This window comes from Pseudophryne corroboree, chromosome 2 (genome assembly GCF_028390025.1).
Source record: "Pseudophryne corroboree isolate aPseCor3 chromosome 2, aPseCor3.hap2, whole genome shotgun sequence".
In the NCBI taxonomy this organism is placed as follows: domain Eukaryota; kingdom Metazoa; phylum Chordata; class Amphibia; order Anura; family Myobatrachidae; genus Pseudophryne; species Pseudophryne corroboree.
The window spans coordinates 867,816,669-867,836,039 of NC_086445.1; the positions used below are offsets into that span (position 1 = coordinate 867,816,669).

Here is a 19,371-nt window from a genome sequence, read left to right on the forward strand (position 1 = left end):
ACATGAAATAACCAGTCTAAGATGTATATTTACTAATTGGTAGCTTTTCAAAGCTACCGCTCCTCGCAGAACTGGCCATGGGGATTTAAAAGGACAATATTAAATGCAAAACACTCCGGGGCTTTTCATTTATTATTTCCCTTTTAAACCTCTCGGCAAGAATCACCAACAAGCTTAGCAGACAAACCATCTAGGGTTCAATCCAATAAGCCGCAAGTTCATACGCGGTGCAAATAAGTGCAGCTGTATGCTGTGCTTACGGTACCACTGGACTCTCATACGTTTGTTTTCAGTCCCATGGGGCTGCATACAAAAATCCACAAGTCCAAGATGAGATCAGGTCACAAAGGGGGGTGGGGGGGATATGAATTACGTTGACGTTGCATAGGCAACTCTCCCCATTGCATGCTGACACCCAAAAGTCTACACCAGTGGTTCCTAAATGCAGTCCTCAAACCTAGCAACCAGGTTTTTAGTAAATCCATGCTTTAGCACAAATGGTTAAAATCAAATTAACTGAGGTACAGATGTCGCCATGTTCATATTTAGTGTGATGCAGCATTCTGCAAAACGGCTTGCTGCATGACTTTGCAGCCAGCGATCGCTCCATTTATTCCTAGCAGAATTAATGGAGCGATCGCCAGCTGCAAATTGTCACAGCCTGGCACACCATGCAGCATGCCGTATCGCAGTAAGATGAGCATGACTACATCTGTACTAATTAAGCCACCTGTGCTTAAGGATGGAAATCATGAAAACCTGGACTGTTTGGGGTGCCTTGGACAGAGTTCAGGAACCACTTTTCTATAGTAATGTGCAGACATATAGTAGCCAGCAACTTGATATCTGGGGTGATTGCTAAACAATGTCTGAACATGGAATGCCACAATCCGCATTTAGCTTGGGTATATGATCCATTAAAAATGAAATGCTTTGTCAGAGTCACTATCGTAGCAAGTATATAAAGATTCACAAAATAAAACACCCCCCCCCCCCCCCCCCCCCTCCCCAGACAGTGGGAGAAATACACTAATCAACTTTGGTGTGCAGAAAAGCTGTGCTTGTTCCAACATATAGGTGTCCCTGTATCACAGCAAATATGGAGGACAGAGTAGCACAATCTGAGTCTTTAGACACAAACTTTGCGTGGCTGGAAACCATGAGGCGTGGCCAGAGATGTCGGGGCAGAACGAGGCAATACACACATGAAAAAATTAGTAAATCTTGAGCTGTTACTGTACATCTTGAACTAAATCCTGAATTCAGCTCCTCCTTAAGCATTTACTAATCAATTCCAATATTCATATTTAAATGAAACAATCTAAAACATACCAAAGAAATATGAATACTATAGTACTCCGATCATAAACAGGCATTACACATAAGATCAGAAAGAATCAACTTTTTATATATATATATGTATATATATACACAGAGTACAGGAAAAAAAGGTTTTGTAAAATCTAAAACGATACAATTATATTTACATTAATCTAGCTCATCCAATCTCCTCAAGAAGAAGTGGCAGTATTACATTAAAAATAAACAAAAAAGGGACAAAAGTGTACAACAAAATGTTTTGTTACTTACAACAGACAGTAGCCAAAAGGCATATCACACGCTGCACTGTATACATTTAAAAAATGTTAAAAATAAAAAATCAGGGCAAAATGTCGGCCATCTGTTGTGTATGTACAAAATTCTGAACGCTGTACTTGCCGTTATGATGAAGATGCTTTTATTGCAGCTGTGGTCATACTGAGGGTTTTGAAGAAGTGGGACACTTGTAAGCAGATAAATAATTATCATGGAAAACTGAAATGGTTTTTCTGTATAAACCGGTCACTGGCACAAATATTAGTTAGTTGTGTCTGATTAATTTACAATAGCATAAAGAAAATAAAACAAACTAAATTCACTTTCTCTTGTGTCCAAAATCTGTTATTTTGTCCGGGAATACTCACTACAGATGGGGTTGCTGTCTTGAGTCTTACAATAAAAAAAAATATATATTTATATATATATTTATAATATATGAAATGTATGATAGAAATATATGTGCAATTGCCCTTAAAAATGAGCAGAGAAGAAAAACAAAAATAAAACGTGATGTTTCTTCATATCATGCAAATGTGCAAACTCTTTCTGGCCAAAACATGGGGTTCCGGGAGGCCGCTGGACATGTTTGCTCTGACGAGTAGGTCGTATTTTAGGAAGAGTTCTTTGTCTCGTTAGAGTTCTAGTGTTTATCTCCTAAGGGACAGAGTTCGATCGTAAAACGGGCACCTGGTGGGATGACTTCAAAGAGAGCTTGTCTTCTAAATCCAGGTCTTGTGCTAAGGCTTCGCTCTCACCCTTGGGCTGCCTTGTTGCAAACTCCGTGATAGAGAAGAGAAACTGAATGCAGCCCAATTTGATATAGCTACCATGGTGTAGAAGAGCAGTGCCTTCCCAGCCTGCTCCACTTCCCCCAATGAGACTAGAGCTGCTGGCTTTGCAATTGCATGACTGTGCATGGGGACCTTGTGCCTGAGAGTTCATTACAGGCTCTTCCTTAACTGGTTCTGGCTCAGGATTTTGGCTCTTGCGTCGCTCTAAGAAAAGGGAAGAAAAAAAGAAAGAAAGAAAACACATTAAAAAAGGGACTTTAGCCAGAAAGCCTCCTTACTACGACACTGGTCAGTCAAAAAAAAATAGGATTTTAGTACCTACCGGTAAATCCTTTTCTCCTAGTTTGTAGAGGATGCTGGGGACTCCAAAAGGACCATGGGGTATAGACGGGATCCGCAGGAGCTTGGGCACACTGACAAGACTTTAACTGGGTGTGAACTGGCTCCTCCCTCTATGCCCCTCCTCCAGACCTCAGTTCTAGGAACTGTGCCCAGGAAAGACGGACATTTCGAGGAAAAGATTTTAGTTCAAACTAAGGGCTAGAACATACCAGCCCACACCACAACATACCGTACAACCGGAGTAACAGTAAACCAGATAACAGTATAAATTTAACTGCAGCAACAAGCTGGAACAACAAATACACAACCTGTATGTAAACCAATGCAACTAATAAGAACACACTGCAAGTAACCGTTCGCACTGGGACGGGCGCCCAGCATCCTCTACGGACTAGGAGAAAAGGATTTACCGGTAGGTACTAAAATCCTATTTTCTCTTACGTCCTAGAGGATGCTGGGGACTCCAAAAGAACCATGTGGTCTATACCAAAGCTCCAACACGGGCGGGAGAGTGCGGACGACTCTGCAGCACTGATTGAGCAAACATGAGGTTCTCCTCAGCCAGGGTATCAAACTTGTAAAACTTAGCAAAGGTGTTTGAACCCGACCACGTAGCTGCTCGGCAAAGCTGAAGTCCCGCTACCCCTCGGGCAGCCGCCCAAGATGAGCCCACCTTCCTGGTAGAATGGGCCTTCACTGATTTCGGCACCGGTAGCCCAGCCGAAGAATGAGCTTGCTGAATAGTACTACAAATCCAGCGTGCAATAGTCTGCTTCAAAGCAGGATGACCAATCTTGTTGGAAGCATGCAGGACAAACAGCGTCTCTGTTTTCCTGGCCGTTCTGGCGACGTAGATCTTCAAAGCTCTCACAACATCAAGAGACTTTGGAACTGCCACAGCATCTGTAGCCACAGGTACCACAATAGGTTGGTTAATGTGAAATGAAGAAACCACCTTCGGCAGAAATTGTTGACGAGTCCTCAATTCCACCCTATCTGAATGGAAGATCAAGTACAGACTCTTCTGCGACAAGGCCGCCAACTCAGACACCCGCCTGGCAGATGCCAGAGCCAACAGCATGACCACCTTCCAAGTGAGAAACTTTAACTCAACCTTACGCAAAGGTTCAAACCAGGAAGACATAAGAAACTGTAAGACCACGTCAAGATCCCATGGTGCGACCGGGGGCACAAACGGAGGATGGATATGCATCACTCCCTTCACAAAAGTCTGAACCTCAGGGAGAACAGCCAATTCCTTCTGAAAGAAGATAGATAAAGCCGAAATCTGCACCTTGATGGAACCCAATTTCCGGCCGGCATCGACTCCTGCCTGCAAAAAATGGAGAAACCGACCCAAGTGAATTTCTTCGGCAGGAGCAGCTTTAGTCTCACACCACGAAACATACGTTATCCAAATACGGTGATAATGTTTCGCCGTAACTTCCTTCCTTGCCTTAAGGAGAGTGGGAATGACCTCCCCGGGAATACCTTTCCAAGCTAAGATTTGGCGCTCAACTTCCATGCCGTCAAACGCAGCCGCGGTAAGTCTGGAAACACGCATGGTCCCTGCAATAACAGGTCCTCTCTTAGAGGGAGTGGCCAAGGATCTTCCACAAGTCATTCCTGAAGATCTGGATACCAGGCCCTTCTTGGCCAATCTGGAACGACAAGAATTGCTTGCACTCTTGCTCGTCAAATGATTCCCAGCACCTTTGGAAGGCGAGGAAGCGGAGGGAACACATACACCGACTGAAAGACCCACGGAGTTACCAGGGCATCCACTGCACTGGCTTGGGGGTCCCTTGACCTGGAACAATACCTCGGAAGCTTCTTGTTGAGGCGAGACGCCATCATGTCGATCAGCGGAGTTCCCCAACGCTTCTTCAGTTCTGCAAATACCTCTTGATGTAGAGCCCATTTTCCTGGATGGAGATCGTGTCTGCTGAGGAAGTCTGCTTCCCAGTTGTCCACTCCCGGAAGGGAGACTGCTGACAGGGCGCTCACGTGCTGTTCCGCCCAGCGAAGGATTCTTGTGGCCTCCGCCATAGCCACCCTGCTCCTTGTTCCGCATTGACGGTTTATATGCGCCACCGCAGTTATGTTGTCTGATTGTATCAGGACAGGCCGACCCTGAAGAAAGCTTCTTGCTTGTAGCAGGCTGTTGTAAATGGCTCTTAACTCGAGAACATTTATGTGGAGACAAGATTCCTGGAGCGACCATTTCCCCTGGAAATTTCTTCCCTGGGTGACTGCGCCTCAGCCTCGGAGACTTGCATCTGTTGTCAACAGGACCCAATCCAGGATACCGAATCTGCGCCCTCCTAGGAGGTGAGAACTTTGTCGCCACCACAGGAGAGAAATCCTGGCCCTGGGAGATAGACTTATCTTCAGGTGAGACCCGGACCACTTGCTCAGCAGATCCCACTGAAACGCCCGGGCATGAAACCTGCCAAACAGAATGGCTTCGTACGCCGCAACCATCTTCCCCAGAACCCGAGTACATTGATGAACCGACACACTTTTTGGCCTCAGAAGCTCCCTGACCATCGTCTGGAGTTCCAGAGCTTTGTCTTCCGGAAGAATCACCTTCCGTAAGCCCGTGTCCAGAATCATGCCCAGAAAGGGCAACCGAGTGGTCGGAATCAACTGAGACTTTGGCAAATTTAGCAGCCAACCGTGTTGTTGCAGAACGGACAGAGACAAATCCACATTTCTTAGCAACCGTTCTCTGGACCTCGCCTTTATCAGGAGATCGTCCAAGTATGGGATAATGGTAACCCCTTGCTTGTGAAGGAGAACCATCATTTCTGCCATGACTTTGGTGAAAATCCTCGGGGCTGTGGAAAGCCCAAACGTCAACGTCTGAAATTGGTAATGAGAATCCTGTACCGCAAACCTTAGGAAAGCTTGATGTGGAGGATATATCGGAACGTGTAAGTAGGCATCCTTTATGTCGACTGACGCCATAAAGTCCCCCCCTTCTAGGCTGGCAATCACAGCTCGAAGAGGTTCCATCTTGAACTTGAAAACCTTCAAGTATGGATTGAGGGACTTTAGGTTCAGAATCGGTCTGACCGAACCGTCCGGTTTCGGTACCACAAAGAGGTTCGAGTAGAACCCCTCCCCCCGTTGGGACGGGGGAACAGGAACAATGACCCTCTGTTGACACAACTTTTGTATTGCTGCCTTCACCACCTCCCTGTCCAGAAGAGACACTGGTAAGGCCGAAATGAAGAACCGGTGAGGGGGCACCTCCTGAAACTCCAGCTTGTATCCCTGAGATACTATATCTAGGACCCAAGGATCCAGGCCTGATTGAATCCAGACCTGACTGAAGATCCGCAGACGGCCCCCCACCGGTCCGGACTCCCCCAGGGAAGCCCCAGCGTCATGCGGTGGACTTGGTAGAGGCAGGGGAGGACTTTTGTCCTGGGCGCCTGATACTGCACGCGACTTTCTTCCCCTTGCTCTACCCTTTAAAGCGAGGAAGGACGAACCTTTTCCACGCTTGTATTTATTGGGACGAAAGGACTGCATCTGCTGATGTGGTGTCTTTTTCTGTTGTGTGGGAACATAAGGAAGAAAAGATGACTTACCCGCCGTCGCGGTAGACACCAGATCAGCCAAGCCGTAACCAAACAAGACATTACCTTTGAAGGGTAGAGCTTCCATAGCTCTCTTGGAGTCGGCATCAGCATTCCATTGATGAATCCACAGCGCTCTCCTGGCCGAGATCGCCATGGCATTGGCTTTTGATCCCAAGAGACCTACATCCCTCGCCGCATCCTTCAGGTAATCTGCAGCGTCCTTGATATAACCAAGAGTTAAAAGAACAATATCTTTATCAAGCGTATCCATATCAGCCGCTAAATGCTCAGCCCATTTAGCAATACTCACCCATACCGACGCCACAGCAGGTCTGAGCAACGCACCCGTATTATCGAAAATGGACTTCAGAGACGTCTCCAGCTTGCGATCCGCCGGATCCTTGAGAGCTGCTGTGTCAGGGGACGGAAGCGCCACCTTCTTAGACAACCGGGATAGAGCCTTGTCGACATTCGGAGACGACTCCCATTTTTCCCTGTCATCAGAGGGGAAAGGATACGCCATGTAAATTCTCTTGGGAATCTGCCACCTCTTATCCGGCGACTCCCAAGCCTTTTCGCAAAGAGTATTCATTTCATGAGAGGGGGGAAACTTCACCTCAGGTTTTCTCCCTTTGAACAAGCAAATCCTTGTTTCCTGCACCGCAGGTTCGTCAGAAATATGTAAAACATCCTTTATAGCCACAATCATGTGCTGAATACTCTTAACTAACCGTGGATGTAAAGCAGCCTCAGTGAAATCGACATCGGAATCAGAATCCGTGTCGGTATCCGTATCTACCAACTGAGTAAAAGGCCGCTTTTGCGACCCTGATGGGGTCTGCACCTGAGACAAAGCATCCTCCATGGATTTCCTCCATACCCGAGTCTGAGACTCCGATTTTTCCAACCTTTTAGACAAAGAGGCCACATTTGTATTAAGCGTACTTAACATTGTAAGTAAATCAGGTGTTGGCTGCGCCGACAGGGCCAACTCCAGACCCACATCTGCTCCCCCAGCAACCTCCTCCGGGGAATAACACTCAGCCTCAGACATGCCGACACACACACACACCGCCTCAGCTAGGGGACAGACCCACAAGGAAGCCCAGATAGAGAAACACAGAGGGAGTATGCCAGCTCACACCCCAGCGCCCATATATCCCAAAACAAAATATATGTTGACAGCACTGCTATGGATTATGCACCAATAACTGTGACCCCCCGCCCCCCCCCCCCTTCCCCGATCAGCTCCTGTTACTTTTAGAGGAGCTTGGAGGTCCCGGGCCAGCGTTCTCTGCAGCGGCGTGGAGGAGAGAAAATGGCGATGACGAGCTGTGCAGCTAAGCCCCGCCCCTTCCAGGCGCGCTTCAGCCCGCTAAATTTGAAATTAAGAAAATGCCGGCGGGGTTTGAAAAAATGGTGGCGAGGCACCGAACTGCCTTCTGCCAGCTCCCAGACCCAGTAACATGCTGCCCAGGGCGCTCCCCCCCCCCCCCAGCTCCCTGCACCCTGTGAGTGCCGTTGGTGAAGTGTGTGGGAGCATGGAGCGCAGCGCTACCGCTGCACTGTACCTCGTTACTTGAGTCTTCTGCAGTCACTGAAGTCTTCTGTCTTCTGCATACTCACCAGACTTCTTTCTTCTGGCTTCTGTGAGGGGGGTGACGGCGTGGCTGCGGGAACAAGCAGCTAGGCGCACCAAGTGATCGAACCCTCTGGAGCTAATGGTGTCCAGTAGCCGAGAAGCAGAGCCCTTAAACTAAGAAGAAGTAGGTCTGCTTCTCTCCCCTCAGTCCGACGCTGCAGGGAGCCTGTAGCCAGCAGGTCTCCCTGAAAATAAAAAACCTAACAAAGTCTTTTCCAGAGAAACTCAGGAAAGCTCCCCTAGTGAGTGTCCAGTCAGTCCTGGGCACAAAGTCTAACTGAGGTCTGGAGGAGGGGTATAGAGGGAGGAGCCAGTTCACACCCAGTTAAAGTCTTTTCAGGGTGCCCAAGCTCCTGCGGATCCTGTCTATACCCCATGGTACTTTTGGAGTCCCCAGCATCCTCTAGGACGTAAGAGAAAGAGAGAAAACTTTTTAATGGAAATACTGTTTAGATAAACAGCCACTTTTACAAAGGTTTGTGACTGTTTATCCAATTTATGTATCACCTCCATATTTTATAAATGCATATAATATTCAGTCAATATACATTTGGAAACTGATTATTTTTATTTCAGCAGTTTACTAAAACAAATGTAAGTTACTGACATGTATAATGAATACGGTTTTGAAATGCAAACTATCAGCTTTAATTTGAGGGCATGCACATCTAAATTGGAGGAAAGGTTTAGGAATTACAACTGTTTAAAATGTAGACCACTCTTTTTCAAACGGGGGCAAAAGTAATTGGACAATTGACTAAAAAGCTGTTTAACTGACAGGTCTGGGCTATTCCTTTATTTCTTTATCAATTAAGCAGGCAAAAGGTCTGGAGTTGATTCCAAGTGTGACATTTGCATTTGGAAGCTGTTGCCTTGAACCCATAACATGTGGTCAAAGGAACTCTCAGTGCACGTGTAACAGGCCATCCATAGGCTGCAAAATCAATAATAATCCATCAGACAGCGAGAACCTTAGGAAAGACCAAATAAAGAAAACCTCTTCACAAAATCCAGCCATCATATCATTATCCAAGTCTACCATAAAGAGAAAACTACACAAGAGCATAAACAGAGGTTTCAGATTACACTTTGCCAAAAAATATCTAAAAAAAAAAAAAGCCAGTCCAGTTCTGGAACAGCACTTTTTGGACAGATGAAGCCAAGACCAACTTGCACTAGAATGATGGGAAAAATAACAGTATGGAGAAGCATTGGAATGGAACATAATGGTGTGTAACCTGAAGTATACCAAATCATCTGTGAAGGCATTGTGATGGCATGGGCATGCATGGCTTCCAGTGGCACTAGGTAACTAGTAGAGAGGACAATCCCGGGCAGTTTATTATTATTATTTTTCTTTCTTCAATCCCAGGATTCGAGATTGAAAACAGTGTTGGTTGCACTGGCAGGCACACAACACCAACCCCCTCAGTCCTTATATCTCTCTCCATCCCCGTCAGTCTTTATATCACCCCCACTCATCTCTCAGACCAATTATCTCTCAACCCCCCTAGAGTTCGTACATCTCTCCCCCCCCCCCCCCCTTTCACCAGAATACCGGCCTCCGCTTGTGTGCTCCTCTCCCCACCTAGCAACAAACAGTCCTCCACTCTTTGGCCTTAAGCGTGGCTGCTGGTGTGGCTGGCGTTGCGCATCATGACCTCGGACATCGCGTCACGCAGTGCACAGCCAGTAGGCAGGGGCAGCGTCTCACCTGTCTGCCGCATGTGCTCAGCGATGCCTGGCATGAAATAAATGTAAAAAAAGAAAAACAAACATGCATGCGCATGTTTACTAATCTTGAAACCAGGGATTGGAAGACCCTGCCGACCCCAGGATTGGCCACCCTATAGTCACTAGTGTTTATTGATGATGTGACAGAAGGCAGAAGCAGTCGGATGAATTCTGTAGTTTATAGTGATATACAGTCTGCTCAGATTCAGCAAGCACTTCACAGTACAGATGGGCAATGACCCAAAACATGCTGCGAAAGCAACCCTGGTTTTTCTCTATCATCCATAGGGGACGCTGGAGTTCAGTACCATGGGGTATAGATGGGGTGATCAGGCGAGCTGGCACTTTAAATTTTTAATGTGTGTGACTGGCTCCTCCCCCTCCCCAGACCAGTTTTAGAAATGTGCCAAGGAGAGCCAGTCACTTCCTCTGGAGCTCCAGAGATATGTATTTAATTTCTTATTTTATTTTCTAACTTTTCAACTTCTGCAACAGTCTGGCAGTTTGCCCCTGCCAGGCTGTTACGTGGGAGCTGCCGGAGGGACTCTGTCCTACCCTGCGGAGTCTGGAGCCAGAGTCCTGGCTGCAGGGACACAAGTCCCTGGGTGTCTCGCATCCAGCGGTTCACTGCTGACATGGAGCCCCAGCACCCCGCCGCCACCGGCAGCATGGCTGAAGACACCTTTGGCAAGTATAAGCCCAGGGCCCCGTTAGTGGGGTCATCTGGCAGCTAGAGATACCTACAGGAGAAAAGGCAAAACTGACATGTGCTATACTTCTACTCTGCAGCTCCAGCAGGTCCTGTAGAGCGGAGACAAACACTTACTAGGGTTCAAACCTTACTGTGAGAGGTATACAATGTTCTGAGGGTGGGCGCAGCATCTATCGCACGCCGATACTGGGGCAGACCTGTGCGGGCGTCATGATCCGTTTACCTATACCAAGCACGCCGCTACTGAAAAACAAAAAAGGCGGTGGGTGCACTCTGAACACGTGTAGCTAAGGGGCCAACACAAGCAGACTAGTGCAGCTCAACTGCTAATGTAAGCTCAGCGGTTGTGTATCTTCGCTACTGTTAGCCACAGCTGGCGCCGGCGGTTCCATCCCAGCGACGGCAGCTGGTTGTGGCGCTGGAAGCCACAGCACTTGGTTTTGCTGAAGCACTGATAGCCGCGCACGGGGTCCCACACTAGCAGTGAGTAGCCCCAGGGGAAACAGTGTTGCCCGCAGCAGGCATCAGACCTGCCTGCCAACCCTTGCCGAGTGTCTGCGTCACATAGGTCACTCACTATCTGGCCGCACCAGGGGCTACATCTCTGGAGGTGCGGCGTATTCCATTACTAATACCCTCTTGAGTTATTTTACATTTAAAGCTATGCGCGCCAATTGCAGTAAGACATTTTTAAATTTGGGCGCCATGCGCAGGCCCTGGAATGATCAATACTGGTGGGTTTAGTGGTTGCAGAGCCAGTTCTAATTTTGGGCCTGGGCAGTGTTGGGCACTTCTGGCTTTTTCAGACATGAAATCCTAGGACACACAACTGCACCATGCATCACCATTAGATTTGAATGTGCCTTGGCAATATTTAAATCTTGTTCAGTGTGGCGTGAATTGTAAAAGGTTGAAAATCTCTGATCTAGACCCTTTGTTTTTTGTCGGACATCTGGATATATGTATATTTATGCGCAGATGTGTTTTGTACATCTCTCTCTCTCTCTCTATATATATATATATATATATATATATATATATATATATATATATGTATATATATATATATATATATATATATATATATATATATATATCTATCTCTCTATATCACCTCCTTTCACATCTTAAAAAAAAAAAAAAACTAAAAAAAAAACGGTGGTGAAGGCCTACTCATTTATGGATCACATCTCTCAATTGTTTACAGGCAAGTTTCAGCTAGCTGGCTTCCCTGAGCACCAGTTTCCAATCGGTTGACGTAATGGGTCCTGGGTCTTAAGGCAATACTTCGGACTCCCAAGTTTTCAACTAACAGACTAATGGGTTTTTTATTGTTTTTATTTTTTTTTTGGTCTACAAGTCAGGATGAACTTATTGGGAACACCACACGGTATTGGGTCCTGTATTTAGGTCTCAGTCTCTTCTGGAACTGAGGGGATGTATATACCAGTTTAGAGAAATTTCCTGGATGTCTTTGGAATTTCCTCCTGGTTACCTTCGGACAGATTCTTCTTTGGTAACTTGAGTTGTAGTCCTCTGATCACCTTTATTTTAATAGAGCTTCTCCTTGACGCCCCAAGGTGGCGTTATTCCGGGTCACAATAGTTGCTCATTTGTGAGCTCGACTTATAGGCTTCATCCCTTACCAGGAAGATCTTTACTCTGGACCACAGGTGCTCGGGCCTCGCGCGGTTCATGTTTTGAATGTCACCTGTACATTTTTTTTTTTAAATGTGACAGTTGGTGATACACAGTGCGCCTGCTGGGTGACGTGGGCGGCGTGGGTCGTGTGGGGTCCTAGTGACAGAGTTCAAGAACCACAGCTCTAGACATATTCTCTAAAAAGATTTGATTAATGCTTCTGTTTACAATATATGAGGGACGTTTTCCTAGAGACTCAGCAGAAACCGAAACTTCAGTCTGAAAGTTTAGACTCCATTGGATACTCTCCTGGAGCGTACAAATTCTTGCTGGGTCTTCTCCCCTTCTGGAAGCAGTAGTTGGCCTCAAATAGGTCTTTCTAGTACAATCCAATTTGTCTCTCCGGACCAGTGCAAGTATTCCCCCTTAGAATTCTGCACTGCACATCGAAATCCTGGACCCACAACTACTGGACAGGTGTTGGGTCACATCTCTTTTCCCTTGGGAGTGGGTTATTTAGGTCCGGTTAGATTGCACTACGGTTACATACTCTTAGGAGTTAGAATACATGGATTATGCTCTATTCTTCTATTGTAGCATGCTTCTAACAGCAAGGAGTCAGCATGTTGTCCAATACCACTTTCAGCTTTGTATCTACAGAATGCCGATCGACCATAGTCCCTGGAGCAGAAGTTTTCTAGGGTCAACCTCATTTTTATCTGCATGGGGGCGACAAGGTCGACCTTGTCTACTCCGTGGGTATGCCAGTTAGCTTGTGTATAAACTCACTGTCTATTTCCCTGTTTCTTCTTGCAGTGTAACTAATATACACTACTCGCCGGCAAACCTGTTAGGTTGCCTCTGGGTTCGGGCTTGTTCACCTACATTTGACAGACTGGCTGTTCAGGTTGTGGTGATGGAATGCGGGGAACTCTGATGCTCAGCATGTTGGATCTCTTATTTTACATGGCATACTCCTGCATTCGTATCCTATCGCAATAGTAGATCTCTACTGCACTTCTTTAAGCTAGACACTCGTTTGTTGCTCTTCACTATGGCGCATCCTCAGTCAGTTGTTGGCCTTCAACCTACCGCATTGGTCCTTCGTATATCGATTACTATCGCATTGTGGCAGTCGGTCTTACTAGCCTCTGCAGTCGGTATGTCTTTCGGGACCCTATTGCGGCTTTAGTCTTTGCATAACCATGATGGCGCTATTTTGGTTTCAATATCTGCCGCACCGGACTCGACATGCTGTCTCTTTCACTAGCACGGATGTTGGTACGTTATCTATATCCTGTGCGTCATCTGTATCCCTGTTGTCTTCGTGAGTCTCTGTATCAGTTACCTCTGGGTCTTACTGCATCTTAGGTTGACTGAAATCAAGTTCCACTATGCTTTAGGTTGCGACCTTGAGTCATGGCTTGCCTGTGCAGTTCCCCGGAATTCTCAGCACTCTCCTGCCCGTTTGGGAAGCTCTGGGACGTCCCCATGGTACTGAACTCCAGCGTCCCCTATGAATAGAAAAAACAGGATTTTGGTACTTACCGATAAATCCCTTTCTCTGAGTCCACAGGGGACGCTGGACGCCCACCCTGCGCTGCTCTCTTCCGGCGGTGTGGTTATACCACTGGATGTACCGGTGGTTCCAGGTGGTTGGGTGTCCTTTGGACCTGGTTGCAAGCTTTCCTTGCGGTCATTTTTTCCTCCTCTTTTGTCTGATGGTTCTGCAAGTGTAAAGGGTTCTATCGGTGCCATGTCTACCTACAGTGTCAACGTTTAGGGATTCTAATCCTGGGTGTGACGGCTAAGACCTGTATGAGTGCCATTGCATAACAATCCTGTGTATATAGAGATAAGTATCTCTCTATATACATCTATCTATCTATATAGATCTATATATCTACTGTAGATATCTCTACGCACGCACTCTCATGTTAAAGATATATCTGTGTCTTTCTGAGGTTCCTTTTTATGGAGATCTCTTTAGGGTTGTTTTCCTTACCTCCTCCTTTGTTGGTCGGGTTGCCGTCTCTCCTCGGGCATAGTTTCTTAACTGGTCTGGGGAAGGGTGTAGAGGGAGAGGAGCCAGTCACACACAAACTGAAAAAATTTCAAGTCGCGGCTCGCCTGATCACCCCATCTATACCCCATGGTACTGAACTCTAGCGTCCCCTATGGACTCAGAGAAAGGGACTTATCGGTAAGTACCAAAATCCTGTTTTAAGGAAAAGAAGTGGAATATTCTGCAATGACTGAGTCAATCACCTGATCTCAACCTGATTGAGCATGCATTTAATTTGCTGAAAACAATACTAAAAGCAGAAAGATCAATGAACAAACTGAAGACAACAGCTGCAATAAAGACCTGGCAAAGCATAACAAAGGGAGCATTTGGTGACGTCCATGGGTTCAGACTTTAGGCAGTCATTGCCAACAATGGTTTCTTGACAAAGTATTAAAAAGAAACACTTTAATCATGATCATGTTAATTAGTCCAATTACATTTGAGCTCCTGAAAATATTGAAGTGTATAAAAATGGTTGCAATTCCTAAAGTTTTCATACAATGTTTGTTCAACCCCATGAATTAAAGCTGAAGGTTTTTACTGCATTTGCATTTTTTAATTTTAAAATCCACTGTGTTGGCATACAGAGACAAAATTATGGAAACTGTGTCCATGTCCAAATATACATGGACCTAACTGTATTTACCAGATAGGAAGTTACCTTATGTAATTCACCCCATGCAAAATGTCATACAACTGTATCAAACCCTGATTGGTTCTACCTCCTTATTGTTTACGCTAGCACTGTCTACTAACTAGATTTAAGAAAATGGGATTTTGGTACTTACCGGTAAATCATTTTCTTGTAGTCCATAGGGGACACTGGGATGAATTACAGTGGGGTATAGATGGGTCCATTGGAGCAGCTGCACTTTAGAAAACTGTGCCCGAAGGAGATTGAACATATCTCAAGAGGAGGTAAACAGAACAGGAGAAAACCAGCAACACAACCAAACAGGTAGAACAGAAAACTGCGAAAGTAACATGCATACACTGACACGTAAACAACTCACACAATATGCAGAAAGGCACAGAGGTGGGCGCCCAGTATCCCCTATGGACTTTGAGAAAAGGATTTACCGCTAAGTAACAATTTCCCAATTTCTCTAGCATCCATAGAGGATACTGGGATGGTGAATTACAGTTGGGATGGCCCAGAGCTCCCATCACGGGTGGGAGTGTGCCGAGATCCCTGCAATACCAAATGATCAAACCGAGTGTCCGATGCCAAGGTATCAAAGCCATAAAATTTCACAAACGTGTTGGTAACCGACCAGGTAGCAGCCCTACAAGGCAGAGACTCCTTGAGCAGCCGTCCAAGAAGAACTGATCGACATGGTGGAATGGGCCATAACGGAGTGCGGAAAAGGCAGAGCCGCAAACGAATAAGCCTGTTTCATAGTGAGTTTGATCCAACAAGCAACAGTCTGTTTTGAAGCTGGACACCCAATCTTGGTGGCATCATACAAAATGAAAACTACATCTGACTTCAGAGTACGAGCAGTTCTGTAGACATAAATACGCAACGCTCGAACCACATCCAAACTGCGAGGCGTGGATGAATCAGCTACAACAGGAACCACAATAGGTTGATTGATGTGAAAAGCTGAGACAACCTTTGGCAGAAACAACTTGTGAGTTCTGAATTCCACCTGATCTTCGTGAAACACCAGATAAGATTTGCATGACAAAGCCCCCAATTCAGAGACTCGCCTCGCAGATGCAAGAGCCAGCAAGATAACAGTCTTCAAAGTCAAATACTTGTCCTCCGCCATGTGCAATGGTTCAAACCAGGAAGATTGGAAGAAATCCAACGCCAACTGGAGATTCCAAGGAGCCGTTGGAGGTACAAACGGCGGTTGCAAGTTGAAGTTTAAGAAAAGTCTGAACTTCCGGGGATCAATGCCACTTCCTTTGGAAAAAGATGGACAATGCCGACACTTGGACCTTCAGAGAGCCCAAGGGCAAACCAACATCCACACCTTACTGGAGGAATCGCAAGGAACTATTTAATTTGAAAACCGCTGGTGGATAGTGACGGTTATCACACCCGGAAATACATTTTCCATATCCGATGGTAGTCTCGTGACATCTTTTCTAGCATGCAGCAGTCGGGGTAACAGCCCACAGAATGCCCTTACAGTCTAGAATCTCCCTAGACTTCCACGCCATCAACCGTAGCTGCTATAAATTTGGATAGACGAACGGGCCTTGCTGAAGATCTTCCCTCAGCAGCAATGGCCAAGGGTCGTCTACCAACAGGAAGAGATCTGCGTACCAAGCCCTGCGATGCCAATCCAGGGCGATTAAAAATCACCTAAACCCTCTCCTCCTTTATTCGCTTTTAAATTCTTGGTAGTAAAGGGAATGGAGGAAACAAACCGCCTGAAAAGTCCAGGGCGTCATCAAAGCGTCCAAGGCTGTCGCCTGAGGGTGCCACATTCTCAAGCAGTAACACTGAAGCTTTTTGTTGTGTCGAGACGTCATCAGATCTATTTCTGGCCAATCCCATCGGGCTACTATCTGTTGGAAGACGTGAATATGAATATGGCCAAAACTGCCCTGACATGTCTTTCTGCCCTGAGGAGGATCTTGGTGACCTCTCTCATACCTGCCCTGGTCTCTGTTCTGCCCTGCCGGTTGATGTAGGCCACCGCCGTGGCATTGTCTGATTTTACTTGGATGGCTTGATTTTGTAACAGGTGGAACACCTGGAAGAAGGGCATTGTAAATTGCCCTTAGTTCAAAGATGTTTATTGGGAGGATGGCTTCGTGTGGTAACCATCTTCCTCGAAACTGAGCACCTTGGGTCACTGATTCACAGCCTCTGAGGCTCGCATCCATAGTTAACAGCCAATTTTGCGTTTCGAAGACTCGATCCTCCACGAGATGGGAGTTCTGTACCACCACAGAAGAGATATTCGTGCTTGTGGTGACAGGTGGACTACGTGGTGCATGTGAAGATGCAAACCTGACCATTTGTTGAGCAGATCCAGCTGGAAAGTTTGTGCATGGAATCAACCGTACGTACTGTATTGCTTCATAGGAGGCAACCATCTTTCCCAGCAAACGAATACACAGATGGACTGAAACCCGGTGTGGCTTTAGAACGGACCGCGACATCTCGAATGGCTGCTGCCTTTTCCACCAGAAGATACACCTTCTGAGACAGTGTGTCCAGAATCATACCCAGAACTGGAGCCTCTGAGTAGGCTGTAAGTGGGACTTTTGCAGCTTGAGAATCCAGCCGTGATGTGTCCGTAATGTTTTTGTGATAACGATACTGTGAAGGAGTTGGTCCCTGGAAGGTGCTTTATGAGCAAGTCGTCCAGGGATGGAACGGTGGGCCTAATTCAGAGTTGACAGCAGCAGCAAATTTGTTAGCAGATGGACAAAACCATGTGCACTGCCAGGGGGCAGATATAACATGTTCAGAGTGTTAGATTTGGGTGGGGTGTGTTCAAACTGAAATCTAAATTGCAGTGTAAAAATAAGAATTTACTTACCGATAATTCTATTTCTCGGAGTCCGTAGTGGATGCTGGGGTTCCTGAAAGGACCATGGGGAATAGCGGCTCCGCAGGAGACAGGGCACAAAAAGTAAAGCTTTTCCAGATCAGGTGGTGTGCACTGGCTCCTCCCCCTATGACCCTCCTCCAGACTCCAGTTAGGTACTGTGCCCGGACGAGCGTACACAATAAGGGAGGATTTTGAATCCCGGGTAAGACTCATACCAGCCACACCAATCACACCGTACAACTTGTGATCTAAACCCAGTTAACAGTATGATAACAGAAGAGCCTCTGAAAGATGGCTCCCTAAACAATAACCCGAATTAGTTAACAATAACTATGTACAAGTATTGCAGATAATCCGCACTTGGGATGGGCGCCCAGCATCCACTACGGACTCCGAGAAATAGAATTATCGGTAAGTAAATTCTTATTTTCTCTATCGTCCTAGTGGATGCTGGGGTTCCTGAAAGGACCATGGGGATTATACCAAAGCTCCCAAACGGGCGGGAGAGTGCGGATGACTCTGCAGCACCGAATGAGAGAACTCCAGGTCCTCCTTTGCCAGGGTATCAAATTTGTAGAATTTTACAAACGTGTTCTCCCCTGACCACGTAGCTGCTCGGCAGAGTTGTAATGCCGAGACCCCTCGGCAGCCGCCCAAGATGAGCCCACCTTCCTTGTGGAATGGGCCTTAACAGATTTAGGCTGTGGCAGGCCTGCCACAGAATGTGCAAGTTGAATTGTGTTACAAATCCAACGAGCAATCGACTGCTTAGAAGCAGGCGCACCCAACTTGTTGGGTGCATACAGTATAAACAGCGAGTCAGATTTTCTGACTCCAGCCGTCCTTTAAATGTATATTTTTAAAGCTCTGACAACGTCCAACAACTTGGAGTCCTCCAAGTCGCTTGTAGCCGCAGGCACTACAATAGGCTGGTTCAGGTGAAACGCTGATACCACCTTAGGGAGAAAATGCGGACGCGTCCGCAGCTCTGCCCTATCCGAATGGAAAATTAAATAAGGGCTTTTATAAGATAAAGCCGCCAGTTCAGATACTCTCCTGGCGGACGCCAGGGCCAGTAACATAGTCACTTTCCATGTGAGATATTTCAAATCCACATTTTTTAGTGGTTCAAACCAATGGGATTTGAGGAAATCTAAAACTACATTTAGATCCCACGGTGCCACCGGAGGCACCACAGGAGGCTGTATATGCAGTACTCCTTTGACAAAAGTCTGGACCTCAGGAACTGAGGCCAATTCTTTTTGGAAGAATATTGACAGGGCCGAAATTTGAACCTTAATAGATCCCAATTTGAGACCCATAGACAATCCTGATTGCAGGAAATGTAGGAAACGACCCAGTTGAAATTCCTCCGTCGGAGCACTCCGATCCTCGCACCACGCAACATATTTCCGCCAAATGCGGTGATAATGCTTCGCGGTGACTTCCTTTCTTGCCTTAATCAAGGTAGGAATGACTTCTTCTGGAATGCCTTTTCCTTTTAGGATCTGGCGTTCAACCGCCATGCCGTCAAACGCAGCCGCGGTAAGTCTTGGAATAGACACGGTCCCTGCTGAAGCAGGTCCTGTCTTAGAGGTAGAGGCCACGGATCGTCCGTGACCATCTCTTGAAGTTCCGGGTACCAAGACCTTCTTGGCCAATCCGGAGCCACTAGTATCGTTCTTACTCCGCTTTGCCGTATGATTCTCAATACCTTTGGTATGAGAGGCAGAG

General features: G+C 46.5%; 1 protein-coding gene across 3 annotated transcripts in view; it reads right to left on the reverse strand.

The window, feature by feature from the left end:
- Positions 1-1,387: 1,387 nt before the first annotated feature.
- The window catches only part of PHF12 (PHD finger protein 12), a 252,771-nt gene continuing 234,787 nt past the window's right edge, over positions 1,388-19,371 (reverse strand). For 2 of the 3 annotated variants that reach the window (XM_063955905.1, XM_063955904.1), the window contains one exon: positions 1,388-2,594. In XM_063955905.1, coding sequence (XP_063811975.1) covers positions 2,254-2,594 — 341 coding nt within the window. In that variant the 3' untranslated portion in view covers positions 1,388-2,253. Of the gene's footprint in view, positions 2,595-14,056; positions 14,113-19,371 lie in introns of all 3 variants that reach the window. The other variant, XM_063955906.1, reaches the window with a different exon arrangement.